We start from the raw sequence: 12723 nt of genomic DNA on the forward strand, positions 1-12723 counted from the left end.
GGGTGAGGCCTCTCGTACCTAGGTCCAGGTGATGCCACGTGCCCCTGGGTCCAGCCGAGACCAAACCAGAGGGAGTCGGACCTCCGTTACCACCATTTGTCCACCATCCAGAGCTGAGGGGTCAGTGCTGACATGTACACATAAGGAACTGGTAGACATTGAAATTGGGTCTCTAAAGAACTGTTGGTCCAGAAAGAAACTCACTACAGACTGATTCATCTGCCTGTCAGCATAACTATTATTGCTCGTCTCACATTCAGTTCTTATAAGTATATCTGTAGTGACACATGATCTCGCTCATCTAGGGGAAATGATGAACAACATAGACTGATGAACAAGAACAGAACCAGAAACAAGGAGGCATCGATCGGACTATTGGGCCTCAGAGGGAGGATAGGGGAGGTTGGTGGGAGGGGGGAGAGATCAACCAAAGGACTTGTGTGCATGCATATGAGCCTATCCAACAGTTAAGTTCAACAGGGGATTGGGGCATCCGTGGGGAGGGGTGTGGGATGGGAATGGGGGGATGAGGACAAATATGTGACACCTTAATCAATAAAGAAATTAAAAAAAAAAAAGAGTGCTAGTGTTGCTAAGAGTGTGAAAGTGCTCACAAAACAACAATCACAGGCAATTGAAAAGGTAGAAAAACTGGTTAATTAGATCAACAAAAGCCAGTGATAGCATTTCCAAGACAGCTTTATATAAAAAACCTTTCAGGATAGTAGGCGTGATTGGATCAATTTAAGAAGTGTTTAATTATAGATTAAATACTACAAGAGACATATACTGTGTATACAAGAGACGTTAGAACAGAGAATCATTTGAGAGTCTGAAAGGTATTAATTCAATTTACATTATTTCTAACTAGTGGCCCGGTGCACGAAATTCGTGCATGGGGGGGGGGGGGGGTCCGTCAGCCCAGCCTGCACCCTCTCCAATCTGGGACCCCTCGAAGGATGTTCTACTGCCAGTTTACAGGGATCAGGCCTAAACTGGAAGCCAGACATCCCTCTCACAGTCCAGGACTGCTGGCTCCTAACTGCTCACCTGCCTGCCTGTGTGATTGCCCCTAACCACTCTGCCTGCGGGCCTGCTCGCCCCCAACTGCCCCCCGCTGCTGGCCTGCTTGCCCCCAATTGCCCCCCCGCCAGCCTGATCACCCCCAACTGCCCCCCGTGCCAGTGTGCTCTCCAACTGCCCCCCTGCTGGCCTGCTCACTCCCACCTCCACTCCCCCCAACTACCCCCCTGCTGGCCTGTTCACTCCAAACTCCCCCCCCACTGTCCTGATCACCTCCAACTGACCCCCACTAATGGCCTGCTCACCCCCAACTGCACCCCCTGCCGGCCTGATCACCCACAATGGCCCCCCTCACTGGCCTGATCACCCACAACTGCCCTCACCCCTTGGCCTCTAACTGCCTCTACCTTGGCCCCGCCACCATGATTTTGTCTAGAAGAATGTCCAGAAGGTCTCCTGGAAAGTCTCCCAGTCTAATTAGCATATTACCCTTTTATTAGTATAGTTAGAGGCCTGGTGCATTGGTGGGGGCTGGCTGGTTTGCCCTGAAGTGTGTCCCAGATCAGGGTGGGGGTTCCCTTGGGGTGTGGTATGGCCTGGGAGAGGGGCCTGTGGTGGTTTTCAGGCTGGCCACGCCCCATGGGGTGAGGGTCCCCACTGGGGGGCGTGGCCAGCCTGGGTGAGTGGCTGATGGCTGTTTGCAGGCTGGCCAAGCCCCCAGCAGGGACTCTTACTCCATGGGGGTGTGGCCAGCCTGGGTAAGTGGCTGAGGGCCATTTTCAGGCTGGCCGCAACCCAGGCCCCAGCCACTCCTTGAGCGGTGGCCACGGTGGGCGGGAAGCTTGACTTCCTCCATCACCAGGGGCAACCCATGCCTCTTGCTCCAGCTCCGTGGCCGCCGCCATGTGTGTTGGGTTAATTTGCATACTCCCTCCTGATTGGCTGGTGGGCATAGTGGAGGGGCGGCAAAACTTTGCATGTTTCTCTTTTATTAGTGTAGATGGGAGAAATATGATTCAGTTTTTAAACAAGTAGGCTTTTCCAACAGCCTACCAGGATGAATTAGGTTAGAGAAGCCAGGCTCCACTACATATCAAAAATTATTTGCTTTTCATTTACACTTCTTAAATGCAGGGTATATCCAACTGTGTACCTAAGTTGGTGGGATTTGGACCAGAGTAGATTTACTCTGAACACCAACCCATCTAGGAAAACTGATTTATCACCTGCATAGAATGCAATTCAGGAATAGAAATTCAATGTGAGAAAAAGCTAGAAAGCAGACACACACACACACACACACACACACACACACACACATTAACCTTTGAAGTTGGTGAGCTATAACTAGTCAAGACAATTGAGCTTTCCCTATAATCAGCACTGATCTAAGTAGAGACCAAGAAGAGGCTGCAGTGACCTCCATGTTGGGTCTTCTGGTTGCCATAGTGTTGAGGAACAGTAAATGTAGTATCATGAATTTTTCTCTCTGTGGTCCTTGCCATGGCTATATCTCCAATTATCTCCTAAGTCCTTGATTAAAGCTGTTGAATAATGAAAATATTTGCCAGGTCTCTGGGTCTCCTCTAGGGACTGAGAGACTTTGGGCCACCTGCTTATACTGTGGGAGGCTCTCTCCAGGCCAATTAAGGAAGATCAAATCAATACCGGTTCTGAGTATCTGGGATTCAGGCCCATGGCTCTAACCTCTCCCCTGCCCTTCTGTATACAAACACTCCCACCTATCTCCACCTGTACATAAACCCAGCCTGAGAGGAGACATAATGGAAGGAAGTCTACATGCAGCTCCAAACCAGCTTCATGAGACGTTTGTCACCCCATTAGTTCGGGTTGGGATCCTGGTTTCAGAAATTTTAGCAAGCATTCTATGACTTAGTACAAGACTCCCCATAATGAAAGCACGTGTCCTAAAATAACCTGAATCGGAATTAGAATTCCCTCTGGTAGTGCGGACTGGGCCCTTCCAGGGCAGCTGCACCGAAAGCCGTTTTTACCGTCCACAGCTCTGGTCAACAATGTGCAGCGAGTGTTTGACTAACTTTGCCATACAAATGTTCCCATTCCTGACTCCTGAGGGGTCAGATCTGGATATCTAAAATTTTAAAGGGCATTTAGGTGACTTAATGTTCTGACAGGGACCAGGATAACATAATTAATTTCATGTGTTTTAAAATAAGCTAATTAAGTTTGAATTCCCTTTGGAGGAATCTCTCAGCAGGGCACAGAGCAGGCACTCAGGAACCCAGTGGTCTTACTTCACCCCAGCCTCCTGCACCCACTTGGTCCCATATCCCAACTTACCAAGAGCAGACAGCTGAGGTCAGATCTATAATGCTAAAAGAAAAGGCAAATCTCCCACAAGGATCTTTCTACACAGTCTGGCACAGGACTGCATGAGCCATGCATGACCTGACCCTGATGTATATACACCATTAGGTGGACCTACCTATTAACACAATGCCTGCCAAAGTCCAGTTGCTCCTTCTCCTTGGGGGAGGGATAAGCTAGAGTCAGAGGATTTTCAATGCTTTAATCAGGCCAGAAAGGATTATCTCTGTTAATATGCATGATCTAATTTGCACCCTGGTTATTCTCCCTTGATCCTCTCAGCACTATTTATTTATTTATTTTTTATTTATTTATTTATTTATTTATTTATTTATTTATTTAGATTGAGCCCTAACCGTTTTGGCTCAGTGGATAGAGCCTGTGCCTGCAAACCATAGGTTCTAGGGTTCGATTCAGAGCAAGGGCAGGCCCCTGGTCAGGCTTGTGCATTGGTTAATCGATGTGTTTCTCTCACATCCATGTTTCTCTTTGTCTTTCCCTCTCTCTACCACTCTTCCTAAAAATCAATGGAAAAATAGCCTCATGTGAAAATTAACAAAAATAAATAAATAATAAAATAAAAATATCCTTAATAATGGTTGGAAGCTCCAGCTGGTTTTGCTCAGTGGATAGAGCATGGCGCTTTGGACTAAAGGGTCTGAGTTTCATTCTGGTCTAGGGCACATGCCGGGTTTTGGACTGATGATCAATGATTTTCTCTCATTATTGATTTTTCCATCTCTTTCCCCCTCTCCCTTCCTCTCTGAAATCAATAAATATATTTTAAAAATAGTTGGAAGTAATCAGTTCCTTATTCTCAACACATGCAAAAATATTAGAAACCCACTTAAGAGTTCTGCCATTCTATCTTCTCTCCCACATGGAATATGTAATGTACTTATGCATAAAAGCCACATCCTGAAACATAGACAAAATTTGAAATAGATGTAAATATACAAAAACTTTATTGAAGCTGTGACTTAACAATGAATACATTCTAATCCTAAAATTTCAGAAACACTTTAGAAAGAATTGATCAATCAATATTCCAAATATTTCACACTTTCATTTGTTTCCACACACCTTGCTCTTAAAAAAAAATAAATGAGCGGAAAAAGAGAGAGACATCCCAAGTGTTCAGGTCATAGAAGTGCTTTTTACAAAATTTTGCTGCTAGCCTAGGCCAGTGAGCTCAGTTAGTTGGAGCATCCTTCTATGTACCAAAGGGTGGACAGGTTTGATCCAGTTCAGGCAGGGCATATATCCTCAGTCTGAGTGCAATCTGGAGGCAACCAATCAATGATCCCCTCTCACACTGACATTTCTCTCTCTTCCTCTCTAAAAATCAACTGAAAAAAATTTGGTGCTAAATCACTGATAGTCATACAAAATTCTACCCAAAGACCTATGTACTACTTTTAACAATATAGATTAAAATATATCTATACTAATAAAAGGGTAATATGCTAATTAGACCAGGTCAACTGGACATCTTCTGGTCATCCAGTCCTCCTTCCACGCAAAGCCACTGTGGTGGGCCTGAGACAGAGGCAGTTAGGGGCGATCGGGCCGGCAGGGGAGGGCACTTAGGGGCAATAAGGCAGGCAGGCAGAGGGGTTAGGGGCAATCAGGCAAGCAGGCAGATGAGTGGTTAGGAGCCAGTGGTCCTGGATTGCAAGAGGGATGTCCAACTGCCAGTTTAGGCTCAATCCCACCTGACGGATCCCAGACTGGAGGGTGCAGGCTAGGCTGAGGGACCCCCACCCTGTGCACGAATTTTGTGCACTGGGCCTGTAGTGTGTGTGTGTGTATATATATATATGTATGTGTGTGTGTAATATATATGTGTGCGTGTATATATATATATATGTGTGTGTGTGTGTGTGTATGTGTGCGTCTGTGTGTGTGTATATACATATATATATATTTTTTTTTTTACTATATATATATATATATAGTAAAAATAAGGTCCAACTGGTTTTGCTCAGTGGACAGAGCTTCAGCCTGTGGACAGAAGGGTTCCAGGTACAAGATTTGGTCAAGAGCACATGCCTGGGTTGGGGCTGGATCCACAGTAGGGGGCATTTAGGAGGCAGCTGATCGATGATTCTCTCTCATCACTGATGTTTCTATCTCTCTCTCCCTCTCCCGTCCTCTCTGAAATCAATAAAAATACATTCAAAAGTAAAATAAAATTTGACTAAAAAAAAAAATTCTACCTACTGTCTGTAAATCACAGAAAGAAAATGAAACAAAGTGACAGTTCATCCTTCCTAATCTTTTAATGCACAGATAGTAAGAGGTTTGGGATCACATCCAATATAGAAGTAAGGCTTTAGCACTTCAGAAAATGTATCCCTGAAGGAATGGATGTGAGACATGTCATTCAAATTATAAAAGGAAATCTGACCCAACTCATAGTCCAGATAGATGCCAATCCCTCTGGGCATTTCCTTCAGCACAAGGGGGACAGGAACAGACCCGCGTGCCACATAGTCACCATCCTGCAGCTGAATCGTCCAACATCTGTTCTCCTGTCTTAGCAGGGGCTGCTTTCTCTCCTTGGAAAGGGAGTCTCTACAGACCCCCACGGCCCACTCAGGCTTGTCATCCACCTGGACCTCCCAGTAATGTCGGCCACAGTCAAATCCTTCAGTACCCAGGACAACTGGGTCCACTTCAAATCCCTGTGGATTCTGATGAACTCTTTGCTTTTTCCTCACAAATGTCACAGACTTTTTATCCTCAGACACAAGCAGATTAGGATGTGCGGTTTCAGGATCCAGGGTAACTTCTTCTCTAAATCTCTGTATAATTTTCTGCAGGGCTGAACACTGCGGAGGAAGACTGAATTCTTCTCTCCTAAACTGGCAGCAATGGACACCTGGAGGTTCAATCTTTTGACAACGGTGGAAGACACCTTTGATGTTCATCAGCAATTTCACATCTGACATCACACTCTTCTCTGCCACCTCCTTTAGTTGAACTTTAAGTTTGGAAATGTGGTCTGAAAATGCAGTTTTGTTTGCATTGAGATTCTGTTGAATGTGCTTCTCTTCTGCAGCTAGCCTTGAGAGAACTGCCTCTTGCTCATGCTCTACAGATTGTATCAGATTCTCAAATTCAGAGGCTAATTTTGATCTCCGGTTTTCCACCTTTTCTCTCAGTTCTGATAGTTTCCTGTCTTGGGTGGCTACTAGTTTCTGAATGTCTGCGACCTGCTTCTTCAGGGGCCCAATGTAACTGCTGAGCCTTTGCCTGTGATGAGAGGCAGCCTCCTCCATGGGCCTTACCTGGTGGCCCTGGTGGTCAGGAGGCTGAGTGCACAGGGGACACAATAGCTCTAAGTCCTCCTCACAGAAGAGGGTCAGGGCCTGGTTGTGCTTCTCACACAAGCGCCTCTCTTCCTGTTGCTTCATCTTACCCCTGGTGATCTGGAGGAGCTTGGTGATGTCTACCATCCTTCCCAGCTGGGTGTTGCTCCTCATGTACCTCTCTTTGCATGGGTGACGACACACAGGACAAGGGAACCTGTCCTGCATATCAGCCCAGGACTGCTGGATGCAGGAGCGACAGAAGTTGTGCCCACATTCGATGGTGACAGGGTCTCTCAAGTCATCCAGACAGATGGGACAGATGATTTCTGTCTGGAGTACTGCCAGAGCTGCTTCAATTGCCATTGCGCCCTGAGTGAAGGATGGGACTGAGGTGTGTTTCTTCAGGAGGTTGAGCTCTGTGAAACCTCTCCACTGAGAAGCAGATGCACCTTCAGATCTCACTGGCCTTCCTGTGTAAATTCTCTCTATCAATTAAGGGCAGCCCTTGGTGTCCTGTGAGGTCCTTAGCTGCAGAGGAAGGTGCCCAGAGGAGCTCCCCTGCCCACCTGCAGCCAATCAACGTAGTTGGATGACTACTGTCCTTGGCAGCTCAGAGGATATGAATCCAAGTTCAGCAATTCTCTTGGTCAGAAAGAAATCATGACTCTTAGTTACCAATTTGTTCCTAGGGATGAGAAAATAAAGTTTGATGAAAAAAAAAAAGAAAGAAAGAAAGAAAGAGAGAGAGAGAAAGAGAAGGAGGGAGGGTGAGAGAGAGGAAGGAAGGAAGGAAGGAAGGAAGGAAGGAAGGAAGGAAGGAAGGAAGGAAGGAAGGAAGGAAGGAAGAATGAAAGAACTACTTACTATTTGTCTTGTGGCCCTACCCTGTTAACTGCCACCTTTGAGGGAACAATTGATTTCTTTTCCCCAGCCCCACAGGTCGCCTACACCCACATTAATAACTGTGGGTCTGCATGGAACTGCAAAAGGTGTGAGAATGTTTCCTATTAGATTCTCTGTCTGTGGGCTAGGTTTCAGGTTTAGTCACCTATTATCTAGGGCAGTGGTCGGCAAACTCATTAGTCAACAGAGCCAAATACAACAATACAACAATTGAAATTTCTTTTGAGAGCCAAATTTTTTAAACTTCTTCTAATGCCACTTCTTCAAAATAGACTCTCCCAGGCCATGGTATTTTAAATCCATTTACATTATTTCTAATGAGAAAATGATTCATTTTTTGAAAAAATCTCTTTAAAAAAAATCTCTTTTTGAACATCCTTCCAGAATGAATTAAGTTAGAGTACCAAGGCTTCACTATATATCAAGATTTACTTAAAAAAAAAGATTTACTTGCTTTTTTCATTTACACTTCTCAAATGCAGGGTATATCCAACTCTGTACCTAAGTAGGTGGGAACTGGACCAGATTTGATTTACTCTGAACACCTCCCCACGTTGGAAAGCTGATTTATCACATTCATAGCATGCAATTCAAGATCAGAAATTCTAAATTAGGAAAAGCTGGGAAACATACACACACACACACACACACACACACATACACACACTAGCCTTTGAAGTTGGTAAGGCACAATTAGTGAGCCCTATCCTGTTTAGCTCAATGGATAGAGTGTGGGCTTTTCGGATCTAAGGGTCCCAGGTTTGATACAGGTCAAGGGCTTGTACTTGGGTTGCAGTCTCCTCCCCTGCTTGGGGCCTGGTCAGACTGTGTGCAAGAGGTAACCAATCGATGTGTTTCTCTCACATAGATGTTTCTCTGTCTTTTCCTCTCTCTTCCACTCTCTCTAAAATCAATGGAAAAATATCCTCTGGTGAGGATTAAACAAAATAATAATAATTCTTTATTGTTGAAAGTATTTCATAGGTCCTCCTCCCCCCCACCCCCCCCCACCCCCATTAACCTCTTCCAGCCTCTCAACACCTTTAATGCCATCTTTGCTGAAGAAGAATAAATCTGAAAGACTGAGACCTGCCCTTTTTCTCACCCAGGAACATACAACTCTGGAACTCTCCAGTTTCACTCTCTCTGTGCAATCCTGCCCTCTCTCTCCATACTCAGGTTATGGTATCCCCTACCACAGAACTTTGCACAAGCAGGTTTTGTCCATGGCAGCTCCTTGCCCCTTACACACTGTTTACTCCCTTTGTACTGGCATTTTTCTTCAGATCCCAGCCTAATTGTTACTTTCTTTGAAAAAATATTTTTGAGCTTTAAAATTCAGCCTCACAATTTATTTTTGGCAGATTACTTACCAGGCAAATTGGTATTCATATAGATTACTAAAAAATTACCCACATACTTTTCTTTATTTTTCAATTATAGTTGACATCACCTACATTAAAAAAATTCAAACATTTATTATATGCTATCAAACTGTAAAACAGTGAATCCTATAAAGCAAAAAAGTAGTACAGTGCTAGCCAGTTTGGCTCCGTGGATAGAGTGTTAGTCCTGGGACTGAAGGGTCCTGGGTTACATTCTGATCAAAGGGACGTCACCTTGGTTGCAGGCTCCACCCTGGCCTTGATCAGGCCTGTGCTGGAGGCAACCAATTGATGTGTCTCTCTCTCTGTCTCTCCCTGTCCCTTCCAACAGCTCCTAGGCAACATATCCACAGAAATCTTTACCAGTTGAGCTCCCTGCCCCCCAATTCATTCCATTATATTTAGATTTTACTCAGAATGATTCCTTCTCTAATGAATATTACAAATGCAGGATGTTAGAGTACTGAGGCTTCACTGTGGACCTAAGGCTCCTGGGTTCGATTCCTGTCAAGGGCATGTACCTTGGTTGTAGGCTCCATCCTGGCCCCTTATTTTACTTAAAAGAAATATCTCCAATGTTGAGGAAAGTTACTGAACAACTGCCATACAATTAAGCCAAAATAATGTAAATTTCTGTTAATTTATTTACAAGTTCTAAGTGGAGAGTTTTAATTCTGGCACTCATCATTAATATAAATTTCACAAACGTTTAATTGGATTCAGAAATTATGGCAAACAGAAGCTTTTCACTCATGTATTCTTGAATTTTTGTATGCATGTATTTTTACGTGGCCCTTGCAGGTAAGTGGGACTTTACAATCAGTTTTAGAAAATGGAATACAAGAAAAGGCGTGTCAATAAAAATATATAAAAAAGAAAAAGAAAATGCATGTCAATTCATAGTGTTGGCCTTCAAGTCTCAGTGTGCTCCCTCTTTTTTTAGTTACAGTGACCCTTTGCTTAGATAACCCATGACTGAGGGAGTTAGATCCCTGGGTGGGTAATGGAGCAGCGCCCTGATGACCTACACTGCACTTTACAAGAGTGAGCCCCTGAGATCACCACAGCGTAGCAGGGCCGACTCTGGTCAGTGCAGGGGTTCCTCGTACCTCAATGAAAGTCCTGCTGAGCATCTTTTTAAGATATGGAGATAGAGACACCGTACAGAGATATGCAAAGTAAAGCTCTATTTCCCAACACCGTAAACAATACACATACAGACTTCCAAACAGAAGCATGTTCTAAAATTGTCGGCAGTTTCACATGTTAAACACTCAAGTATCCACTCTGCCGCCAGAGAACCTGCTCCAAAATATCCAGTGAAATAAAACAAAATAAAAACAGAAGAAAACAAAGAAACAAACAGACAGACAAACCAACTACCCAATGAGAACCTCCTGCCGCCGCCCCCCCCCCCCCCCCCCCCCCCCCCCCCCCGCGACGGCGCGCTGACAGCCATTTCCGCCACGGCCTCACCACCAGATGCGGCAGCGCGGGTCGCCAGGCCGCACCCCCACCTGCCTGTCCCCGCGGCCTCGCCCGCATCTGGTTCTTCCTTGAGTCCCGCCCACCCGCGGCCTGGGACCCGCTCACCTGCCCACTCCGCTCGGTCTCGGCTCAGCGCTGAGGGCGGAGCGGAGCTGTGTCCTCAAGGCCTAGGGGGCGCTGTGCGCTCCTCTCCGGCCCCCCCGTAAAGCCAGGCTCTTCCACATCCGGGTCAAAGGGCACGACACCGGCCCAGTTTCCTGTCCACGGTGGTGAACGGAATTTGAACTGGTGGGCTGTACAGTTCAGTCTGTCGGCAGCGCCCGGGAGGTGACTGGCCCCCTACGACCTTCTCCATCTTCCTCTCTGTCTTTCCACCTCTGTTTACTGTGGCGGTTCATCCCCCCTCCAGTTCCATCAGTGTCTGGTTGAATCCATTCTTGAATATCTTGAAAAGCCCCCATTTTGTTTTTCTCAAATGAAATTGCCTAGGGTGGGAGGGTGGGAAGAGATCAACAGGAGAACGTGTATGCATATATGCGCAATCCATGGACACAGACTATAGGGTGGTGAAGGCCAAGGGGGCGGAGGGGGACGGGGATGGGCAATAGGGGAAAATGGGGGCGGGGGTGGGGGGGGGGACACATGCAATAAAGATTTTTTTTTAATTGCCTAAAAGTCTCAGCCTGTTTCTTTAGAGGTTCTCTTAATAGCTTCTGCCCTGCCCGGTTTGGCTCAGTGGATCAAGTGTCTGGCGACTAAAGGATCCCAAGTTCCATTCTGCCAAGGGCACATGTCCCATTGCGGCCCCATCTCCCTCTGTAGGGGGCGTGCAGGAGGCAGTCAATGATTCTCATCATTGACGTTTCTATCCATCCCTCTCTGAAATCAATATATAGGCCCTGTGGGTGCGGACAAGGTGAGGAGGGGCTGTAACAGGCCCGAGGTTCGCTTGCCCGGTGCTGGGAAAGAAAGGCCAGGGCTCGCTTGGGCAGCGCATATACTAAAATTCGAGCCATACGGAGAAGATTGGCATGGCCCCTGTGCAAGGATGATATGAAAATTCGTGAAGCTTTATATACTAGTATTTTTTAAAAAGGCCAATATTCAACAGATCAGAGTTTGGAGCAAGGATAGATTTATTGATGTAGGAGATGGGAGAACTAATTCTCAAATCCATTTGAAGAGAGTTTGGAATCCAGGCATCTTTTATTGTTAAGGGAAAGGAGCGGGGAGGGAGTTGTGGATGCTGGCCCCTTCCTTCTATAAAATCCAGAATGCTGGAAAAGCTTTTACTCTGTATATTTGTCAGCACATCCAGTAAAAATGTGCATACATTCTATGCACTTCCATCAGTCTATCAAGGATAACATATGCTTTTTTAAAGAAAACACTAGAAATAAGGTTTTGGAATGAATAACTCCTGAAGTCTCTTTGTACTCTGAGGTGTTTGTGTTTTGTTTTGTTTTTTTAATTTTTTTAAATTGATTATAGAGAGAAAGGAAGGGAGAGGGATAGAGAGATAGAAACATCAATAAGAAGGAAACATCAATCAGCTGCCTCCTGCACACCCCTTAAAGAGGATCAAGCCCACAACCTGGGCATGTCCCCTGACCAGGAATCAACCAGTAACCTCCTGGTCCATGGGTCCACGCTCAACCACTAAGACACACCAGCCAGGCAATTTTTTAAAAAATCTATTAATTCCTTACTGATTTGTTTGTCATGGGCACTGACCTAATGCTGGTATCATTTATGGAATAGCTATTTTATGTCTGTTACTAAGATAGTGTATATCCTCTTACATTATAAACACCATCACTATGACTTTTGTCAAAGGGAAAAAGAGGGTAAGAGGGTTCTATGGATAGTAACCTCACAGGATGATTTTGGTCATAAATTCCTAACAGGGCAGGTCATGGTGGGTAGTCAGGTCCCAAGCATATAATGTATATATGTGAATTCTCACCCGATAATATGTTTTTATTGATTTTAGAGAGGAAGGGAAAGAACCATCCATTGATTGCCTCCCTTACCTACAAGGGGATGGAACCTGCAACCTTTTTGGTGCACCGGATGATGCCCCAACCAACTGAGCCACCTGGCCAGGGCTATGCATGTAACTTCTTTACTAAAAGGCTTATCTTTTCCTTAAGCAAGCCCAATCTTTGTTTCTGTGCATCTAGGCCAGTGATGGGCAACCTTTTGAGCTTGGTGTGTCAAACTTCGCCAAAAAACTGAGTATAACTCAGGCAGTGTGT

The 12723-nt window shown here is 45.4% G+C and overlaps 1 protein-coding gene and 1 non-coding gene across 2 annotated transcripts; one reads left to right on the forward strand and one right to left on the reverse strand.

The window, feature by feature from the left end:
* Positions 1 to 5477: 5477 nt before the first annotated feature.
* LOC103290705 (tripartite motif-containing protein 75-like) lies at positions 5478 to 7083 on the reverse strand. Its single transcript, XM_008146628.3, has one exon. The coding sequence runs from the start codon at positions 7050 to 7052 to the stop codon at positions 5646 to 5648; it is 1407 nt and encodes a 468-aa protein (XP_008144850.2). The 5' UTR covers positions 7053 to 7083; the 3' UTR covers positions 5478 to 5645.
* Positions 7084 to 11445: 4362 nt separating this feature from the next.
* Positions 11446 to 11548, forward strand: LOC114233507 (U6 spliceosomal RNA). The gene has a single exon (XR_003619653.1). It is a non-coding gene; the product is annotated as a U6 spliceosomal RNA (small nuclear RNA).
* Positions 11549 to 12723: the final 1175 nt, after the last annotated feature.

This window comes from Eptesicus fuscus, chromosome 6 (genome assembly GCF_027574615.1).
Source record: "Eptesicus fuscus isolate TK198812 chromosome 6, DD_ASM_mEF_20220401, whole genome shotgun sequence".
In the NCBI taxonomy this organism is placed as follows: domain Eukaryota; kingdom Metazoa; phylum Chordata; class Mammalia; order Chiroptera; family Vespertilionidae; genus Eptesicus; species Eptesicus fuscus.

Bases quoted from the DNA above. Each gene is read 5' to 3' on its own strand.
- LOC103290705 (XM_008146628.3), bottom strand. From the start codon at position 7,052: ATGGCAATTGAAGCAGCTCTGGCAGTACTCCAGACAGAAATCATCTGT.